This window comes from Aquarana catesbeiana, linkage group LG13, assembly GCF_042186555.1.
Source record: "Aquarana catesbeiana isolate 2022-GZ linkage group LG13, ASM4218655v1, whole genome shotgun sequence".
In the NCBI taxonomy this organism is placed as follows: domain Eukaryota; kingdom Metazoa; phylum Chordata; class Amphibia; order Anura; family Ranidae; genus Aquarana; species Aquarana catesbeiana.
The window spans coordinates 199195064-199218031 of record NC_133336.1 but is presented as its reverse complement, the minus strand read 5'-3'; the positions used below and the strand labels follow the sequence as shown (position 1 = coordinate 199218031).

General features: G+C 44.8%; 1 protein-coding gene across 1 annotated transcript in view; it reads left to right on the top strand.

Annotated features, from left to right (window-relative positions):
• The window catches only part of LOC141116650 (uncharacterized), a 210737-nt gene extending 188341 nt beyond the window's left edge, over positions 1-22396 (top strand). The window contains exons 12-14 of the mRNA XM_073609042.1: positions 4558-4589; positions 8341-8412; positions 20752-22396. Of these exons, the coding sequence (XP_073465143.1) occupies positions 4558-4589; positions 8341-8370 (62 nt within the window). The 3' untranslated portion in view covers positions 8371-8412; positions 20752-22396. The remainder of the gene's footprint in view (positions 1-4557; positions 4590-8340; positions 8413-20751) is intronic.
• Positions 22397-22968: the final 572 nt, after the last annotated feature.

The window sequence follows — 22968 nt, the reverse complement described above, 5'->3', positions numbered from 1 at the left end:
TATGGTAAATTGGGTCAGTGGACCAATATGACCGCAACTCACTCTTTTTATTTATGCCCATGTTGAGGGAAAGGCCCAGAAAGAGCTTAAATTCGGAGACCGTAATTGGTCTCCAATCTCTGGCAAGGGAGGACTGGGGATTAGCGGCGATGTGTTGACCAGCGTACAAATTGCTATGGTCCACAATAGATCTATAGAGATCTTCTGTGAAAAACAGCGAATAAAAATCCAGTGACGTAAAATCAACTGTTTCCACCTGAATGCCGGGTTGGCCAGTGAATGGGGGAAGTACGGGTGCTGCAGAAGTGGTGGGTTCCCAATTCGGATTGGCGAATGCAGCAGGAAGGGCACTATGGGCACGACGGGCCTGTGTTCGTCTTCTTGGTGGCAGCGGGACACTACTTGTGCTTGCCACCTCGCCAGCTTGAACTGCACTTATGGGACTCGCCATGTCACCACGTGATACTGCAGTGCTGGATGTACGACCAGGGTGTACTAGGCCACTGGTGCTTGCCAGTTCACCAGAAGGAATAGCGGCGCTAGTACTTCTCTGCTCCATACGAGGGACCTGCGGTTCTTGCACTTCAAGGACAGAAGAAGAAGATTGGGGTCTGGTACGCCTGACCTTGGCAGGGACCACAACTCCGTCGTCAGAGCTATCTGTCATGGAGCCGCTGTCCTCTACAGGATCGTATTCTGAGCCTGAATCTGACAGATGAGTGACTTCCTTTTCACTATCTGTCATGCTCAGAAACGTGTAGGCCTCTTCACTAGTGTACCTTCGATTTGCCATTTTGGGCTCTAAATTTAGGGGTACACTAGTGAGACTCACAGGCAAAAAAGCTCCTGACTGTCAGCGACTGTATCAAAACGCTACCAACAAAAACTGTTAGTGATCGCAGGGATCAGACCTGACTCTGCGAACGCTGCAGTTATGTGTGCTTAGTGTTTTGTAAGTGTCAGTGATCGATCGATACTGCACTTGGGTGGGCTGGGCTGGGCTGGGCCGAGGGGCAAAACGCAGGTGCTAGCAGGTATCTGGGCTGATCCCACTAACACTGCATTTTTGGGAACCCTAAACTGCTGGGGACGCTAGTATAGATCTGATCGGATCAGATATTGATTCAGATACTATAGCACTAAGGGAGGTGTAAGCTGCGTGCTTGGGTGTTAGCGGTTTTGGCGCTAACCTGACGCTGCCTGGGGAGACGCAAACCTTATCTGACCCTAAAAACGTAACTTATATCACCGCCGGGCAATTAGGGGGTTAAACCTTTATAAGGTAATAAACGGCGGGTGCCCTTAAACTATAATAAACAAACTAACTAACCAGCGTCACCCGTAACACTTATACGGGGATCACTGGTGAAAGGGTTAACTAGGGGGCAATCAGGGGGTTAAAACCTTTAGTAGGTAGTATATGGGGGTCCCTGTCGCTATAAAACACTGACAGCGAACCTATATACTTACCTCTCTAACTAGCGTCACCTGTGTCACTAATACAGCGATCAGAAAAACGATCGCTTAGTGACACTGGCAACGGGGGGTGATCATGGGGTTAAAACTTTATTAGGGGGGGTTAGGGGGGTACCCTGGACCTAAAGGGGGGTACCCTAGACCTAAAGGGGGCTAACCCTAACTGCCTTAACACTTATAACTGTCACAAACTGACACCAACGCAATAATCAGAACAAAAAAAACTGCTATTGGTGTCAGTGTGACAGGGGGGTGATCAGGGGGTGACTGGGGGGTGATGGGGGGTGAAAAGTGTGCCTGCGTGTTCTACTGTTAGTGTAGTGTTGTGCAAACTTACTTGGATGTTTTCTCTCCTCGGCGAAAAGACCGGCTCGAGGAGATGTGACATCACTTTCTCCGCTTCTGTTTACATTACAGAAGCCGAGGAAGCATCTCATTCGCCAGGAGCGATCGCGAGGGGGGGGCCATGAATGAGTGGCCTCCCCCTCTCCTCTGATTGCCCCTGACGATAATCCAAACGCCGCTGGCACCGGGGGGGGGTCCGATCGGACCCCCCCGCAGGAAGGCAAGGACTTATATATAAATCCTTTTGCCTGCCCGTGCCATTGTGCCGACGTACATCGTCGTGCGGCGGTCGGCAACTGGTTAAATACAATTTTACCACTTTGGAGGGTTCACTATCACTTTGGATATAATCACCCAAGGGAGAGGATTTTAAAATCACCCATGGGGAGTGTATTCTAACTAATAATCACAGTATCACAAGTTAAACTATAGTAGGAAATAAATACATCTCTATCCACATTATTATCTAATTGGAGGGCAGCGCCATCTACCCCAACACCAAACATACTTTACACAATCTAGATCCCTCTTACCAGGGATCTCCAGGGGAGGCAGCAGCCCAGGAATATTTCCTAAGTGCAGATTTAACAATCAAATATAAATGAAATCCTGGATATCCAGATTAGTGGCTCTCCCGGATGCATGCCCCTGTAGATGTCCCATTAGGACGAAACGCGTGGAGCAAGGCTCATCGCTCCCCACATTGCTTTTTTATTCACCATACTCACTTTTTAATTCCATGTATGTTGGTTTTAATAAACCTACTTTTTTGACCTGCACTATCGGAGCCCTCCTTCTCTTTTTTCCCACATACTGTGTTTGGATGAGAGTTGTTGTGGTGTCCTATTGGATAGCTGCCCCTCCAGTCTGGTCGATACCTACAAGGTTGTTTGGAGATACCATCAGAGATCCTGGGTCCTCGTATCCATCCGGGAGAGCCACTAATCTGTGTCGCTGACATCCGGGTCCACTTGTTCCGGTAAGAGTGTTTAATCTTATCCACCTTAAGGATTCACCATCTTTGATGCTTCATATTACACCTTTTCACGTTGGAAGATCATCATTTTATTGTTGTGGACTTCGACATTTTTCCTTTACAGGATTTGATTTGTGTTATGGGACTCACATAATATTTCTCTCATCCTCATTTTACTTAATTCACTATGTTGGACTTCATTTCATATTCATTTCTTTCATTTAATGATTATTCGATTGTTCATCATTTGTGTATGCATTTGTCACTGTATTATTTGTTTTAGCGCTACATTTTTCTCACTTCCATATTTGAATATTTGTCACATTTTTGTGTAGCTGCTGGTTCACGTTAGTATATTTCACTATTTTGATATTAATTTGCGCAGTATTATACCACTTTCCATCGGCTGAATTATTTAAACACAGTGTCAGCCACTTGCTTATTGAGGATGCACAGCCATTATTTGGTTCTGATGTTGGTTCTGGGGTAGAGGAAGGGAGTAACATGAGCCTACAGAGAAGGGAGAACACTGATAAACAACAAATTGGCAGTCATGTGTCCCCCCCCCCCCCCAAGTTGGTTCCAGTGATGATGAGGATGGAGGGAGTGATGATGATGAGTTTCCTGACACAACTTGGGTGCCGGATAGAGCAGAAAGTGAAGGGGAGGCCACACAGTTCACTCCCAGCACAGAGCCCCGGGCCCCGAAATAACGATTGGGACCTAGAACTTCCTATTCCGAGTCACCTGATTGCTGTGGTAGCCTCTGATTGGCTACCAGAGTGATCAGTCACTGTGAATCCCACCCCTGTGTTTCTCTCTCTGTGAATGGAGAAGAACGATACAATGTATATTTCTCTTTCCTTGCAGAAAGGGAAAAAAGTGTGTGTAAAAAATAAATAAAAAAATAATAAAGAAAAAATAACTAGATCAAGGTTTTATCTAGATTAGTGCCAGGGTTAGTGTTCGCGTCAAAGGTCAGGGTCAGTATATTTTGGCTAGGATTTTTATTTATTTTAAAAGCAAAAGCTTATGGGCTGTACTACGGGTACAAACAACAAATAACATACACACATGTGGTATCGCTGTGATTTTCAGGAGCAGGAGAATTTATTTTGAATTGTTCTTTGGTGGTAGGTTATGGTAGTAACAAGATATACAGCTAAATTTTAAAAAAATGTTTTTTTTATTACTATTTTGGTCCTTTGATAATAAAAAAGAATCAGGAGATATTGATTACCATTTACTACCAAGTAAAAGCCCAATTTGTCCTGAACAAAACACGGTATAATCCACTTTGATGCACAAAGTAGTTGTGAGGATTACTATCACGTGATAAAGTTGAAAAACTTAGATAGTCAAGATGTTTGCAAAATGACAAAAACTGTTGCCGTAGGTGTCACAGCAGTAATGTGCAGATTTCACCCACCTAACGCCTCCCACTAACTATTTCACAAGATTAAAAATGCAAGGATGGTCAAGTAACGTCTTTTTCACTACAGTTGTAAAGTAGAAAACTTCAGATGAAAAACAAAAGCTAAACATGAGGCAGGGGGCAAGTATAAAAATGTGCATTGCTGCATACTGAGCTTCTACTTAAAATAAACAAACTAGGTAAAAAATAATACTAAAAAAAAAATACTACTGTTTAAAAAGGGAAGACTTAATTTTTTTTCTTTTCAAGATGACATAATAAAGTGTATCCTTATTTTGTACATTTTGAGTACTGTAACAATTTTTTTCTATTTTTGCCTTCAAAGAGATGGTACCTTTATACAACCATTCTCACCAGGTAAGCAAATAAATTTATCATTGCAAATTCTTATAATTCTTTTTCTCTATTTTTCCAAAATGAAATAGTTTTATTTGAAATTGAATTTCTTTAAAAAAAAAGAATCCATCTTTTATTACTGCAATAAGTCAACAAGAGTGCCCAATGAAAAATTCTTAGGAGTCCAAGGTCTTTATTATTCAACTGGTTAAAACAAGCAGGGCAAGCAACAGCCAACGAGTTTCGGGGCTCACGAAAAAAACATGTTGGCTGTCCCTTGCTCTTCTTGTTATAACCAGTTAAACAATATAGTTTTGGACTTGATGAGTTTTCATCTATTATCTTTCATCTATGTAGCAGGGTGACCCCATGCTACTCTGTAAAATGGTGGTTTACGCCAGATTGTGTGAGAAGCGAGCACACTGATGGCACAGGCATGTGCTGGCTTTTTATGCGAACCAGAGATAGAGCTCTGAGCCCCACCCAACCGAGGGAGGTCAGAGTGTGTGAAGGGAGCAGTGTAAGGTGCTGCTATGCACCATGCATGGTGTACAGGTTGGGACAGAGAAATGTCTGAGCCTGAGAGGAAGTCCATAAGGGACAGATGAGCATGCGTTCCATGGTCAAGAGGACCAAAAAGGTACTAAAGTTCAGGAGGGACCCCAAAGAGGTACTTGCAGCAGCAAAGCTGCCACAAGAGAGCCAGGAGGCTGAATATTATGTTTTGTAGTGATGGTGAGAACTCCCTGAGTTCTCCCTGAGTGGGAAGACATACCTGTGTGAAGTTTTGATGTGCGTTTAAATAAAAGTGCAAAGGAAAGCCTTGAAAACTATATCTGGTGTGGAGTAAACTCACTCACTGTTTTTGCACTACCACTGAGCTAAGAAACCCCAATTTGTCACATCTATTACACTTATATTTATCAACTCCGGTGAATATCCTCTCCTGGGGGAGTCCCCATTTTTGTTGTGAGCTGCTGAATACAGGTCAATTGGACTCAAGTAATGACTCTGTCCACGTTTTGATAAGCCGTGAAAATCCATGTCAAGCACCCCTCTACCACTATCTAATAACTAATGGGCTAAAACCATTGTGAGAGTGGCACAAGTCCCAGTGGTCCCAGTCCCATCAGTTCTAAACTGCTTCTTTAACCACTTCCCGCCCTCCGTATGCAGAATGATGGCCAGAAAGTGGTTCATTTATCCTGACTGGGTGTCATATGACGTTCAGCAGGATAACAAGCCCATGAGGGCGCGCAGCAAGGAGATCGGTGGTGTGCTGTGTCATTCTGACACACCGCATCTCTGATCTTGGTAAAGCGCCTCTGACGTAGGCTCTTTACTACTTGATTAGCTGTGTCCAATCACAGCTGATCACAGCTGCTCTCCTGACAGGGGGGGGTCTGTGCTGATTGCTTATCAGCGCAGTCTTCCCGAGGATGCCCACCCAGGACCACCAGGGATGCCAAACAATGCCCAATAGGAATGGCACTTAGTGCCCATCACTTGTGCCTGCCAGTGCCAATTGATCAGTGCTGCCTAAGAGTGCCATCTATCAGTGCCGACCATCAGTGCCTATCAGTGCCACCTATCAGTGCCCATAAGTGTTAACCAGTGACACCTACCAGTGCCACCTATCAGTGCCCATCAGTGATGCCTGCCAGTGCCAATTGATCAGTGCTGCCTAAGAGTGCCATCTATCAGTGCCGACCATCAGTACCTATCAGTGCCACCTATCAGTGCCCATAAGTGTTAACCAGTGACACCTACCAGTGCCACCTATCAGTGCCCATCAGTGATGCCTGCCAGTGGTAATTGATCAGTGCTGCCTAACAGTGCCATCTATCAGTGCCTATCAGTGCCCATCAGTGCCACCTATCAGTGCCCATAAGTGTCAACCAGTGCCACCTACCAGTGCCACCTATCAGTGCCCATCAGTGCCATCTATAAGTGCCCATCAGTGCCGCCTATGAGTGCCCATCAGTGCCACCTATCAGTGCCCATCAGTGCTGCATATCAGTGCCACCTATCAGTGCCCATCAGTGCTGCATATAAGTGCCTCATCATCGGTGCCACCTCATCGTTGCCGCCTCATAAGTGCTAATAAGTACTGCCTCATCAGTGCCCATCAGTGAAGGAGAAAACATACTTATTAACAAAGTTTTGTAACAGAAACAAAAAAAATATTCTTTATTTATTCAAATGGAGGCAGGTAATCCAGTATCATATCACTTTCCATCAATTACATACACATTTGCTTTTAACTGCCATACATTTTGTACCAACTTAATATTCCATAGTTATATAAGAATGTATATATACATCTTCACCCACTTATACTTGTATGTATGTATCCACTCATAAGGAAAAATAAATCCTCCCTTTCTTTTTATATTTTACTAAATAAAAACCTTCAAAAGTAAATGAATCAATAAACCCACAAAAACAAAAAACAAGACAAAAACGAAAGGAAAAAAAAAGGGGGGGAGTCATCCTCTGCTCCCTGAGGAGAGGGGCGGACAAAGTGAAAACACACCAGCGTGAGACCCATCATTCCCCAGGAGCACTCCCCATCAGTCTCCTCCCCTCTTCCGAGTATACAAATTGATCCCAATCTGCCCATGTTCTAGTGTATTGCTTTTTTCTGTCTTGTGCTGACATTACAAGATCCTCCATAATCCCGGTGTTCCTTACCCTATTTAGCCACTGAGCGATGGAAGGAAGTTTGGGATCCCTCCAGCTAAGAGTAATACAGGCTTTAGCTGCATTGACCATGTGACATAACACATATTTTTTATATGCCTGCCGGGGGATTTGTGAACAATGAAGCAGAAAAAATGCAGGGTCATCTGTTATTGGAAAGGCTGTGAACTTTTGAGATATCCTCTGTACCTCCAGCCAGTATTGTACAAAAAAAAAAGTTCAAAATTTTCAGTATTATTTATTTGTAGCGCAAAAATAAAAAAACAATGGTTGGTGATCAAATACCACCAAAAGCATGCTCTATTTGTGGGAAAAAATGTAGTTTGGGTACAGTGTTGCATGACCGCGCAATTGTCATTCAAAACGCGACAGCGCTGAAAGCTAAAAATTTGTCTGGGTAGGAAGGGGGGAAAGTGCCCGGTATTGAAGTGGTTAAATATACTACTTTGTATCTATCTCCAGAATAGATTCTAAGTATACTATGAGAACAGGGTTGCTATACTGTATCTGGAATTAAACAATCAGAGACCTGAACCCAAATTACTAGTGCAACTTTATGTAATTTAATCTCCGCCCAAATAATGCATATGTGCAATGACAAAGATGGTGGGTTTTAACACCCACATGCCACACATATGGATGGCTTCTAGAAGTTTTCTATTTTGAGAGCATGGTCACTGTGTGCTCCCAGCACAGTGACCAAGCTATCATAGATACTCTAGCTTGCGGTCTTTAGTTATGATTGGGGGAGGGGTGGCAAGACGGGCTCCCAATCATGAAAATACAGTGACAGCCGGTCACATCACAGGATTGGGAATTCTGTCCCACCCTTGGGCATATAGTCCCATTTATTGTGATGCAAGACTGGGTGCAAAGGGGTTCAGAATAGTGGATTACTCTCCTCCATCCCCACACTCAACTGTTTAGCCTGTATGTCCCTCACCTTTTGGAAAGCAAAGAAAATTAGTGATTCCGCTGAGACAACTGTGCAGTTATTTTAAAGTTAAATGTCCAGGTGATAATTGCAGAGCGAAGGTATCTATCATGTGTTTTCTTTTGCCTTTGACAGAATGAGGAAGGAGTAAAGGAAGAGGAATAGATCAATCATTTACAATGATTCCATGATATTAGGCCCTTCCAGGTAAAAGTAAATTTAGACAGGTGCAGAACGGAAAAACTTGTTTAGTTTAGATTTGGATTAATTTTGTTATGTTACTAATTTAGTTTCGTTATGGAATTTGTTTTGTTAGTTTTCGGAAATTGTTTCGTTTTCGTTAAATTTCGTTTAATTTTCGTTAAAGTTAGTTTAGTTTATTAATTTTCTAACGAATTCCAACTTTTCAGAATGATTAGAGTTTGGATCGGTTGAAATAAGATCGACCGATTCGAATTCTGTGTGAAGTAATAGCTGGTTGTTAAGCCGGCCACCCGCGTCCTTAACAATCGAGTCATCATCTGACAGTGGGCTTCCCCAATGACAGATGAATGTAAAGAAAAGAATGCCGGCATTGCCCAGCAACAGAAGAATGTTAAACAACATCCCTCCCCAGTCAATACCAGGCCCTTCGAGTTTGGTATGGATTTTAAGGGGAACTCCATGCCAAATAAAAAAACAAAATAAAACAGCATGGGGTCCCCCCCAAAATCCATACCTGACCTTTAGCCAGGCATGCTGCCTGGCAGGTCAAGAAAGAGGGGTGGACATGCAAGTGCCCCCCCCTCCTGAACCATACCAGTTCACATGCCCTCCGTGACGTCGGGGGTGGTGCCACCAGGTGACATAGACAGGTGGCTCCGCCCCTTACCTATAAAAGAACTATCAAACGGAGGAGAATGCACTAGGCATAGAGCCTCTGTGTCAGCAAGAGCGATTTCTTTTTTTTTTTTTTTTTGGGGTCAGTGGGCAGTGTGATTGACAATGGATCTACATCGGGGGACACTGTTTTTTATTTTTTAATAAAGGATTTGTCAAAAACTGTGTGTGTTTATTATTTTTTGACACTTTTTTGGTGAATGGGTACTATGTACCCATACCCATTCAAATCATCATCATCTGAGGGCCTCCTTGTTAAAGGGGCTTCCAGATTCCGATAAGCCCCCCACCCGCAGACCCTGACAACCACAGCCCAGAGTTGTCAGGAAGAGGCCCTTGTCCCCAACAAAATGGGGACAGGATGCTTTGGGGTGGGGGGCGCAGAGCCCCCCTGGGCCAAAGCACCTACCCCCCCATGTTGAGGGCATGTGACCTGGTATGGTTTGGGGGGGTGTATTCGCATCCCCCTCTTTCCTGACCTGCCGGACTGCATGCTTGGATAAGAGTCTGTTATGAATTGGGGGGGGGGGGGGGGGCACGTTGGTTTTTTTTTTTGTTTTTTTTTTCATTTTGGCATAGGATTCCTGCTATAATCAATTCCAGACCCAAAGAGTCTGGTATGGACTTGGGTGGGGGGGTACAATGGTATTGTATTGCCAGCAATTTAAATGTGATTTCATGCATTTTTTTTCCCTTAGAAATGTAATTTTTGCTGTAGCATATTCTATACATGCAACAGAAGCGCCACTTTACGGGCAGACTAAGGGGACCTCCCAGGCACTTTATTTAAACTTCACGTTTGTTGAGAAAAAAACATTCCCCCTGGGTGATTTATGTATATTGTAAAGGATTTTAACAACCTTTGTTGCAGATTCCTAACTTTTGTTATTCTGAAGAAATCCCTGTTTGTTCCTCTGTGTCTCTGTGCTCAGTGGGAGTCTAATGGGAGTGGTTTCATAATTATTAGTCAGCTATGCACCTGCAGAGCACTAATGAGGAAATCTGCTGGGCCTGCATCCCTTTAGACATGTTCCTACAGGGAGTATCTCACCAAAATTGACATTTTTGTTGCAGGGGATGCCTTAAATCTGACTGGTATCTTAGTGCAGACTTCTGGGAAAATTGGTGAGTCAACCACACAAGCAGGAAAATTATGTTTCTGGGGCGTGGTCAGTACACACTCTGTGAACAGAACAACTCCAGGTAGCCATATTGCATTTACAAAATTACAGTGGTTGCAGATTGAAAAGGAAAGGTCATTTTTAATAACATTCAATTGCAATATGACTTGTGTCGCAATTGTATACACTATATTATTTTTTCCTTATTTGCAATTTTTTTCCCCCACGAAAGTGGAGTTACCCTTTAAAGGAATTTTTCATTTTTATTGTTACCCTTACGTTGGGAACCCCACTGTAAGTGAAACAATAAACAATAAAACAATAAAAATGAAAAATTCCTTTAACCACTTAAAGTAGTGTTCCGGCCGAAATTATACTTTTTAAATAAAAATACCCCTATAATACACAAATGTATTCTAGTAAAGTTAGTCTGTACACTAAGGTCTGTTTTGTTAGTTTATAGCAGTAGTTTGTTATTTTATAAACTTACAGCAGGCCATGGCCATCTTAAGTCTGGGCATCTGAAGCCAGACTGTTTTTCTTCCTGGATCTCATCCTTGCAGATCTCGCACATGCTCAGAGCAGCACAAGCAGTGTAATAGGTTTCAGGTCAGGTTTCCATAGCAACGACAGTGTCAGAGGAAGTTGCCACCCCTTCCCAGAAGGCATTGCAAACAGGAAATGATGCGATGGGCCGTGGCCAGGGAGGAGGAAGTGAAAAATGAATACAGCAGATATACAGTAAATGCTAAGAAAAATTTTTTTTAAATACCCAATTCGTTTACAGTGCACAGTTTAGTGAGGGATGCTGAAGAGTTGTAAAAGTGGGTGGAACTCCACTTTAAGGACCGCCTGCCGCAGTTGTACGTCGGCTGTTTGAAAAGAAATACTGTTGTTATGGCAGCAACTAGCTGCTAGCTGCCATAACCCCGGTATCCTCTTCTTCAGCGGGCGGTCTGCTTTCAGATAAAAGTGGTGCCTGCGGCGGATTCGCCACAAGATCACTTTTATTGGGGGCGAGAGAGGGCCCCCCCTCCCGCCATCGTGTTCTTTCCCCTGACAGGCATTGAGCCGAGTGAGGGAAAGATGGCCCCCACTGGGCTCTACACCATTGGATGGCGGAAGGGTCTTAAAGGGGGAAAAAGAAAATTATTGCAAAAAAAATGACATTTAAATTTTTCTTTTTTTAAATTGCATTTTAGTGTAAATATAACGTCTTTTTGACCCCAGATCTCACATTTAGGAGGTCCTGCCATGCTTTTTTTCTATTACAAGTGTAGCGCTACCCCCGGAGGAGCTGCTTAATGTATGTTTGGTTCTGTACTCTGCCTCTTAACCCCAAGAACGGGCCCAACCCCTCTGGCACACCTACTTGATAATATTAGTGTGGAACCCAGCAATAGAGAGGAAACACAGTAAAGATAAACCATGAAGTATATTTACCGAGGCCCTGGGTTCCGTCACGTCACCAGCTATGGTAGTAAATAGAGACTCACACAATATGAATGAACCACTCAGAAATGTTTACTTGAGATAAAGAATAGACATAATAAAATGGCATGAACACACAAGTTATAACTGACAGGAAATATCACCTAATTACAATCTACAGAATGTGTACCTTCGTTACCTGAAAAGGTATATGTGAACAGGTACACAAGGAGGTGAATATCCAACAACCTCAACGCATGTATTGGATATCCGTCCCCTGAGGCCTCAGCACTAGGGATGAGCCGAACACCCCCTGGTTCAGTTCGCACCAGAACCTGCGAACGGACCGAAAATTTGCACGAGCGTTAGAACCCCATTGATGTATATGGGACTCGAACGTTCGAAATCAAAAGTGCTAATTTTAAAGGCTAATTTTCATGGCATTATCCTAAAAAGGGGACATGTATCGATGCAAAAAAAAGTTGTAAAAAAGGCCGTTTTTTCGGGAGCAGTGATTTTAATGATGCTTAAAGTAAAAAAAAAAAGTGAAATATTCCTTTAAATATCGTACCTGGGGGGTGTCTATAGTATGCCTGTAAAGTGGCGCGTGTTTCCCGTGCTTAGAACAGTCCCTGCACAAAATGTCTTTTTTAAAGGAAAAAAAGTCATTTAAAACTGCTTGCGGCTTTAATGTAATGTCGGGTCCTGGCAATATGAATGAAAATCAGTGAGACAAACGGCATGGGTACACCCCAGTCCATTACCAGGCCCTTTGGGTCTTGTATGGATAGTAAGGGGAACCCCGCACCCAAATTAAAAAAAGGAAAGGTGTGGGGCCACCAGGCCCTATATACTCTGAACAGCAGTATACAGGCAGTGCAAACAAGACAGGGACTGTAGGTTTGTTGTTAAGTATAATCTGTTTGTAATTTTGAACGGGTACATTTTTAACGTGTTTAGCTCCAGCCAAAAAATCTTTTTTAAGCTTTTTGGAAAACATAGGGAAGGGTTATCACCCTTGTGACATTTGTTTTGCTGTCTGTGCTCCTCTTCAGAAGATTGAACCTCACTTTTTGTCCCAATGACAAATGTTTTTTGAAAATTTGGGTTTTTTTGTGAAACAAGGATTGGTGATAAAGCATTAGTGGAAAGGAGAAATGTTTTTCCCATTTAACTCTTACAGGAGAGAATTTCCCTTCCTAGGGGTAGATTTCATCTCACTTCCTGTTGTCTCCTTCCGTTTGCAAGTAGAAGTCATTTGTAAGTTGGATGTTTGAAAGTAGGGGCCTGCCCTATATACTCAGCAGAAATTTGGGCCTTAGGTATTGTTGTGGCCACAACACTGTAAGCCCTCAAAGGGCCCTGCTGTGAAATATTAGATCAAGAATTGTAATTACATGCCCCTGTTGAACAGGGGCAGAAAAATTGGGCCTTTGGTGGTGGTGGTGGTGCTGGTGCCACAACACTGTAAGTCCTCACTCGCTCTTGGTGGGCGTAGAAACGGACCCTGCTGTGATATATTAGATCAAGAATTGTAATTACATGCCCCTGTTGAACAGGGGCTGAAAAATTGGGCCTTAGGCACCGGTGCTGGTGCCACAACACTGCAACCCCTCACAGATACTCTAGTTGGAACGCAGGAACGAGCCCTGCTGCAAAGTATTGCATCAAAAATTGTAATTACATGCCCCTGTTAAACAGGGGCTGAAAAATTGGGCCTTAGGCACTGGTGCTGGTGCCACAACACTGCAACTTCTCACAGAAACTCTAGTTGGAACGCAGGAACGAGCCCTGCTGCAAAGTATTGCATCAAAAATTGTAATTACACGCCCCTGTTAAACAGGGGCTGAAAAATTGGGCCTTAGGCACTGGTGGCGGCACCCAGAACCAAAAATGTTCTTACAAGCTATCAGTGTGATCATTGAGGAGGAAGAGGATAATTACTCAGGATAGTCACTCAGCATCAGCATAGGCAGTCTTTAAAGAGATCTGAGATTTCAAAAAAAATTATTCGGTTACATCAGCATCAGGTGCTTGGTAGCTGGTGGTGATCCAAGACTGATTCATTTTTATGAAGGTCAGTGATCGGTTACAAAACCTCCAGCAGCACTGAATGTGCGTTCCGAAAGAATGCTGGATGCAGGACAGGCCAGTAGCTCAATTGCATACTGTGCAAGCTCTGGCCAGTGATCCATCCTCAAGACCCAGTAACCCAGAGGATTTTCGGTGGGAAAGGTGTCCAAGTCAGATCTTGCCCCTAGGTATTTCTGCACCATCTAAAACAGACGCTGGCGATGGTTGCTGGAACCGATCATACCTTGGGGCTGTGGACTAAAAAATTGTCTAAAAAAACGCATCGGTCAGACTGCCACCTTCTCCATCACTCCTTCTTTGACTGACCAAAGCCTCAGCAACACCTTGTCCAGAAACAGAAGTTTGTAACCTCCCAGTCTCTGGGAACGCGTTGCACAGACCTTTCTGCAAGGCCTCCCGAAGATGTTTCATCCTCTGCTCCCTCTGCGATGGCAAGATAAGGTCCGCAACCTTACCCTTGTAACGTGGATCAAGGAGGGTTGCCAGCCAGTATTGGTCCTTCTCCTTGATACCACGAATACAAGGATCCTTCCGCAGGCTTTGCAGGATCAGGGAGGACATGCAGCGTAGGTTTGCTGAGGCATTCGGTCCGGAGTCCTCTGGGTCACTAAGGACGACATGGTCCACAGCCACCTCCTCCCAGCCACGTACAAGTCCATGTGTTTCTTGGGACTGATCCCTTAAAGACTGCTGCTGATGCTGAGTGCCAGGCTCCACCTCCATACTGACACAATCCTCCTACTCCTCCTCCTCGTCCCCTTCCTGTGTGATTGGCTGGCACGCAGGCACACTGTCTGGATAAGGGGGGCCTTGAGAGCTAAGGAAGTCCTCCTCTTCCTGCCTCTGTTCTGCCTCAAATGCCCTGTCCATTATTCCACGCAGCACGTGCTCCAACAGGTGGACAAGGGGGACAGTGTCACTGATGCATGCACTGTCACTGCTCACCATCCTCGTGGCCTCCTGAAATGGTGACAGGACAGTTCATGCATCCCTGATCATGGCCCACTGGCGTGGGGAAAAAAAAACAAGCTCCCCTGACCCTGTCCTGGTGTCATAGTCGCACAGGTACTCATTGATGGCCCTCTGCTGCGTGTGCAGCCGCTGCAGCATGGTCAACATTGAGTTCCACCTGGTGGGCATGTCACAGATTAGGCGGTTCTTGGGCAGGTTAAACTCCTTTTGGAGGTCCGCCAGCTGAGCACTGGCATTATATGACCGGCGGAAATGCACACAGACTTTCCTGGCCTGCCTCAGGACATCCTGTAAGCCCAGGTACCTGCCCAAGAACCGCTGCACCACCAAGTTAAGGACGTGAGCCAAACAGGGCACATGGGTCATTTGTCCCTGTCGGAGGGCAGAGAGGAGGTTGGTGCCATTGTCGCAAACCACCATTCCTGCCTTAAGTTGGCGTGGCGTTAACCACCTCTGAACCTGCCCCTGCAGAGCTGACAGAACGTGAAATCAAGGGGGGGGAATAATTATTGCGCTACCCTAAAAAATGAGGATGGACAGTGAGTGGATAAGCTGCTACAAACCATGTGACAAGAATGAATACCATATATTAAATAAATGTAGCGCTAAAACAACATGTATAAGTGATCTCTGTGCACATACACATAATGTCCCAAAAGTGCCGTGTTGCTGTAAACACAAAAGTCCACAATCAAAGTAAGTGATCCGTGTGGCAATACATTCAACTTCTCAACGGTGTACTCAGAAGTCTTCAAAGTAAGTGAAAAGATGGAATACGCTTACCGGATGGGTTGGATTCTACTGCCATAAGCATAGAATCGGTAAAGCTTTGTGCCACCAAGGGCAAAAACGTGGAGTGATGGAGGCAAGGGTAGAGCCTCTGTGATGGAGGCAAGGGTAGAGCCTCTATCCAGTATGAATGTCCCTTACGGTCCACTGGAACTGGGTCAGAGATGGTGTCCACAGATAAATAGTTCCCGGCAAATCAGCAGACCTCCCTTTGTGAGGTCTCTCTTTAGCAAACATGAGGTGCTGCTGATTTGCCGGGAACTATTTATCTGTGGACACCATCTCTGACCCAGTTCCAGTGGACCGTAAGGGACATTCATACTGGATAGAGGCTCTACCCTTGCCTCCATCACAGAGGCTCTACCCTTGCCTCCATCACTCCACGTTTTTGCCCTTGGTGGCACAAAGCTTTACCGATTCTATGCTTATGGCAGTAGAATCCAACCCATCCGGTAAGCGTATTCCATCTTTTCACTTACTTTGAAGACTTCTGAGTACACCGTTGAGAAGTTGAATGTATTGCCACACGGATCACTTACTTTGATTGTGGACTTTTGTGTTTACAGCAACACGGCACTTTTGGGACATTATGTGTATGTGCACAGAGATCACTTATACATGTTATTTTAGCGCTACATTTATTTAATATAGAGCTGACAGAACCTCTGCCCCAGTGTGGCTCCTGTCCCTCAAGCACACCAGCTCAAGCACGGCATGGCATCTTTTGGCCTGCGTACTTGCGTAGCCCCTTAAACGCCTATGGAGCACCACTGGTTCTGAGGACAAAGCACAGGAAGAGGCCATGGAGGAAGAAGAGGAGGGGGTGGAGGAGTGAGGTGTGTCACAATCATTAGTAGTGGCATTTTGGAGGCGTGGTGGCAGAACAACCTCCAACACTACTGCACCTTGTCCTGCATCCTTCCCAGCTGCCAGCAGAGTCACCCAATGCGTGGTGAAACTTAGGTAACGTCCCTGTCCATGCCTGCTGGACCATGAGTCAGCGGTAATATGCACCTTACCGCTGACCGCCCAGTCCAGCGAGGCATGAACATTGCCTTCCACTTGCCGGTAGAGAGCCGGAATCGCCTTCCCTGAGAAAGAGTGGCGTTTGGTTACCTGCCACTGAGGAACCGCACATTCCACAGGGGGCAGAGTCTACCAACTGAAAAGGCAGCAGTTGAAGTGCTAGCAATTTTGCCAAGCTAGCATTCAACCACTGGGCATGTGGATGGCTGGGAGCGAACTTCTTTCGGCGGTGCAGCAGCTGGGGCAGGGAAATTTGCCTGGTACAATCTGACGTTGGTGTACCGAAAGCAGATTGCCCACAAGTACTTGGCTGTGACACACCTAATTCTACACCTTCATTCCTCTCAGTGCAGGTCTCAGAGAGGACTGAAGGTATAGTGGGGTTGGAGATCTCAGCTGATGAGGAGCAAGGAGATGTCCTCTTTGTTCTTTGGTGTGGGTCTTTTAGATACGCTTGCCAACGAACTGCATGGCAGGTCAACATATGTCTGGTCAAGCATGTGGTGCCCAAGCGGGAGATGTTTTGGCCATGCACTCGTCTCAAAAAAGGCCCACACCAAAGAACTTTTTGAATAACGCGCAGAGACTGCAGTGCCCTGCACATGCAGAGCTTTGGGGTGTGATGCAGTCAGTGTGCTGCCTTTAGGCTGGCCCCTGGAGGGCATCCTGCCTCGTTGGTGATGTGCCTCCTCCTCCTCTCTCCTATCAGGCACCCACGTTGAGTCAGTGACCTCATCATCCCCTCCCTCCTCATCACTGGAGCAAACCTGGCAGTATGCTGCAGCAGGGGGAGCATGACTGCCAGATTGCTGTCCTTCTTGGGCACCCCCTCTGTCCGTGCTCACGTTACTGCCTTCATCTAGCTCAGTATCATCATTAGAGCCTTCCAAACGCTGGGCATCCTCCTGGAGCATGTACCCAACACTGTGGTCAAACAGTTCGAGGGACTCCTCAGGAGGACATTCTGGGGCTAGGGAAGGAGTCACTGATGACATTGAGCTGAGGGAAGAGGGCGCGTTGGCAGCTACTTTGCCAGACAAAGTACCCTGAGCATGGGTGAGAGAGGATGAGGAGGATGAGGACGGCTTGGTCATCCACTCGACCAAGTCTTCTGCATGTTGCGGCTCAACACGACCAGCTGCCGAAAAAAAGGACAAGCGTGTCCCACGGCCACGTGCTGATGAGGATGCACTGTCTCCATGACCAGCACTGTTGCCTCTAGACACAGAGCCTGCTTGCCCTCTTTTATTGGCTTGTGACTGTCTGCCTCTCCTTGTTGGCCTTCCGGACATACTAATGGCCTGTAGCTGCACTAAGCTGGGATATATATATAAACCAACCTTCTACAGGTAGCTTTAGCTGAACACTGTGCAGAGCTCGCAAAAAAACTAACTTGTAGCTTATTTAGCTGCCTGCGGTAGTGATAGGATCAGGAAAACACCACCAACCTTCTACAGGTAGCTTTAGGTGAACACTGTGCAGAGCTCGCCAAAAAATAACTTGCAGCTTATTTAGCTGCCTGCGGTAGTGTTAGGATCAGGAAAACACCGCCAACCTTCTACAGGTAGGTTTAGGTGAACACTGTGCAGAGCTCGCCAAAAAATAACTTGTAGCTTATTTAGCTGCCTGCAGTAGTGATAGGATCAGGAAAACACCACCAACCTTCTACAGGTAGCTTTAGGTGAACACTATGCAGAGCTCGCCAAAAAATAACTTGTAGCTTATTTAGCTGCCTGCGGTAGTGATAGGCTCAGGAAAACACCACCAACCTTCTACAGGTAGCTTTAGCTGAACACTGTGCAGAGCTCGCAAACAACTAACTTGTAGCTTATTTAGCTGCCTGCGGTAGTGATAGGATCAGGAAAACACCACCAACCTTCTACAGGTAGCTTTAGGTGAACACTGTGCAGAGCTCACCAAAAAATAACTTGTAGCTTATTTAGCTGCCTGCGGTAGTGATAGGATCAGGAAAACCTGTCCCTCTCTCTTTTCTCTCACCTCAGCACTTCCCTCTACTCATTTACAGTGGGGACAGAAAGTATTCAGACCCCCTTACATTTTTCACTCTTTGTTATATTGCAGCCATTTGCTAAAATCATTTAAGTTCATTTTTTTCCTCATTAATGTACACACAGCACCCCATATTGACAGAAAAACACAGAACTGTTGACATTTTTGAAGATTTATTAAAAAAGAAAAACTGAAATATCACATGGTTCTAAGTATTCAGGCCCTTTGCTGCGACACTCATATATTTAACTCAGGTGCTTTCCATTTCTTCTGATCATCCTTGAGATGGTTCAACACCTTAATTTGAGTCCAGCCTTTTGTTGAATATACTGATTGGACTTGATTAGGAAAGCCACACACCTGTCTATATAAGACCTTACAGCTCACAGTGCATGTCAGAGCAAATGAGAATCATGAGGTCAAAGGAACTGCCTGAAGAGCTCAGAGCTCAGAGCTGAATACTTTCCATCCCCACTGTACCTCAGCACTTCCTGAAACTCCCCTTTTTTCCCAGTAGGCAGTTCTGCGCGCTTTGCATTGTCTGTCATGTAGTTCAGGGCTGATCCAGCTGACAGAGTCACTTCCTCCTCCAGACTACATAGCCCACAATGCTTTGCTGCATTTCCCTTGGCTGAACTTTCCTTGTGATTGGCTGTTAGTCTCTTCCAATGGGGAGGCTACAGAGCAAGCAGGTCTGTGTGTCTCTGTGTATGTGAGAGAAAAAGAAGGGGGTGAAAAGCCCACACAGCTGCTAGCAGGCATCTCTCTCCCTCATAGATGCAATGAGGCTGGAGAGGTACCTTCTACACAAGGGATGTTTACATTCCTTGTAATTGGAACAAAAGTGACCCTTTTTTTTTTTTTTTTTTTAAGGACAGTGTCAAAATAAAAAGTAAAAAAAAGAAAAAAATCTTTTTAAAGCGCCCCGTCCCACCGAGCTCACACGCAGAAGCAAACGCATACTTAAGTCGCGCTCGCATATCAAAGCGGTGTTCAAACCACACATGTGAGGTATCGCCGGGATCGCTAGAGCGAGAACAATATTTCTAGAAAAAGACCTCCTCTGTAACTCAAAACTGATAACCTGTAGGAATTTTTAAACATCGCCTATTGAGATTTTTAAGGGTCAAACTTTGTCGCGATTCCACGAGTGGGCGCAATTTTGAAGCGTGACATGCTGGGTATCAATTTACTCAGCGTAACATTATCTTTCATGATATAAAGAAACTGTCCTTAAGTGGTTAAATACAGTGCCTGGGGGGTCCCCTTAGTCTGTCTGCAAAGTGGCGCATCTGTAGTATGTATAACACATGCTGCAGCAAAAATTACATTTCTAAAGAAAATAAACCAAGTCAAATCACATTTAAATTGACTCATGGTTACAATTGCTCCAGCTATTTAAAAAAAATAAAGAAAAAAAATGGCGTGGGGTCCCCAAAATCCATAACAGACCCTTATCCAGGAATGCAGCCCGGCAGGTCAGGAAAGGGAGGGATGAGTGAGCGAGCGCCCCCCCCCCCCCCTTCCTGAACCATACTAGGTCACATGCCATCAGCATGGGGGGGTGGGGGCTTTTTTATGTTCCCATCCAACATAAAAAAAATCGAAGGAGTCGGGCAGTTATTGTTGTGTGGCCAGCTTAAGATGCAACAGTATGATATACTTCCTCTTTGCTGTCAGATGTAGATAAAGTCGCCTGTGCTGCATCTCTGCCATTTAGGAGAAGCCTTTTATTTTTATCAATGAAATACAAGGCTTCCTCTGATTGACCAAGGTGAAGTTTGAGACATCATCTGCCCACTTGTCCAACTTAACCAATCAAAGTAAGCCTTGAACTTATTGTTATCCTATTCTAGGCTGTGCTAAACTGTTGAAGGATCATTGCACCCAAATTTGCTATATCGGTATCAAATAATAATTCCTATTTTCCCCAGGAGTCAATGAAATGTCCTCTTACGTGTGGCAACCATTTTGCAAAAAATACAGTGCAGAATAAGAAGTGAGACTGTTTTTTTTTTGCAATGGCCGGGCTATGGTCAGATATAGCACAGGCGGACGTCAAATGGGGAAGATATATCTTCTGTAGTCTTTAAAAGACGAGAAGCTGGGTTGGGGTGGGATTCAATAAGCAAGCTTCCATAGCAGAAATATCAACTTTGGGTATTAACAATAATAACGTAATCTTTTTATATTTATGTTTTTACTTTTTCTTTTCTATTTCTAGAGCAAATGAACAACCTGTTACTTTTTGGTGGTCAGTATTTGATGGGGCCTTCATCTACCGCCAGACTGGACAACTTGAAGTCATGTTTATGGGAAGCAAACTCTGGAACCCATCAGTGAGCTAATTGCTAAGCAATGCCATCCAGGCAAGACTCTTATGCCCCGTACACACGGTGGGATTTTCCGATGGAAAATGTCCGATCGGAGCGTGTTGTCGGAAATTCCGACCGTGTGTGGGCTGCATCGGACATTTTCCATCGGATTTTCCGACACACAAAGTTGGAGAGCAGGAGATAAAATTTTCCAACAACAAAATCCGTTGTCGGAAATTCCGATCGTGTATACACAAATCCGACGGACAAAGTGCCACGCATGCTCAGAATAAATAAAGAGATGAAAGCTATTGGCCACTGCCCAGTTTATAGTCCCAACGTACATGTTTTACGTCACCGCGTTTAAAACGATCGGATTTTCCGACAACTTTGTGTGACCGTGTGTATGCAAGACAAGTTTGAGCCAACATCCATCGGAAAAAATCCTAGGATTTTGTTGTCGGAATGTCCGAACAAAGTCCGACCGTGTGTACGCCCTATAACTGTACTAATAAAAAAACAAAAAAAGGCCATGCTTCCTCTATAATCCACTGAAGCTAGAATACAGAGAGCATCTCACATGGTCACGAGTCTGCAGTGGATATCATTGTAAATAACTCTCAAGCAGATGAGCCATTTTGAGGGCAAGACAGCTAAGTTCATCAATACCCCACAAAAAATATTAAGTGTGATTGCTGCTCTTAGGTTTGTCACTTCAACAAAGAACAACAGCACTCTCTCCTCTGTACTGTTCAATAAAGACCATGGATGTGCGCAGTTGGAGTAGGACTGTGATATCCACTGACATCTGTGAGATCACAAGCTTTATTGACCTGTCTTCAGCCATCATGTTTAATCTGCACATTCCTTACTTGCCCAGTTGCATTAGACCTCACATTTTTCTAAGACGGCCTTGCGATTGGGCTTACCATTAGCCAATTAGTGTAATCTGAGTGGAGAGAATGAACACACCCCCTCTATACAGTCTCATAGGGAAACATGCACAGCTGAGGCTGTCAATCATCTACTGTATACTGGGGGGGAGGGGGCAGGGCCATCTCCCAGGATTGTTTGGTGATAAATGATCAGAAGTGACTAGCAGATAGCAGAGAGAGGAGGGAAAAGCTAGAAATCACACTAGGTGCTTTGGACTAAGGCTGGTACACTATAGAAAGATTTGCTTTGTTCATTTTACATTTCAGAGGATAACAACCACTTTATTAGGTCACCAAATAACTATTGGCTGGTCTATACCCAACTGTAAAGTGGCCCATGTAAATTTTATATCATGGTCTGTTGTGTTTGAAAGGGACTTTTATAAATCGTTTTTATTGTCTTTTTTTTAATATTTGCACATCCATGTATTTTTTTATAAAGCACTGCGGGGTCGGTGCTTGGGAGAAGGGACAGTGTTGGGTAGTGCTTAGGAGGTGGGGCAGGAGAGTACCAGCGCCTTTCCTGGGACAGTTTGTAAATGGTGAGTGCCTCCTACAACTGCCTTATACAGCCCAGATTGGATAGTTGAACATAATGGTTCTGGTCTGCATACTGGTTAATGCTGATAGACTGAGAGCCCAGTCAAATATCGGAGCACATGCCAATATACATGTGATAGAAGCTGTGAAGTTTAATAAAGCACATCACTGTTTCTTTTTGGGGTGTGGTGCAGTCAGTGTGCTGCCTTTAGGCTGGCCCCTGGAGGGCCCCCTCATTAATGGGATCTTCCAGATTCCAATAAGCCCCCCGCCCGCAGACCCCTAAAACCACCGGGCAAGAGTTGTGGGGAAGCACCCCTCCCATGTTGAGGGCAAGCGGTCTGGTATGGTTCGGGGGGGTGCTTGCTCGTCCCCCCTTTCCTGGCCTGCCATGGCAGCTTGCTCGGATAAGGGTCTGGTATGGATTTTTGGGGGGACCCTCTCGCTATTTCTTTTTTTTAATATTGGCGCAGGTTTCCCCTTAAAATCCATACCAGACCTGAAGGGCCTGGTATGGATTTTGGGGGGGACCCCCACGCCATTTAAAAAAATTTTTTTGGTGCCGGGTACCTCTTAACCACTTCAGTACACTGTATATATATATATATATATATATATATATATATATAGTATAATATATAATATACTATA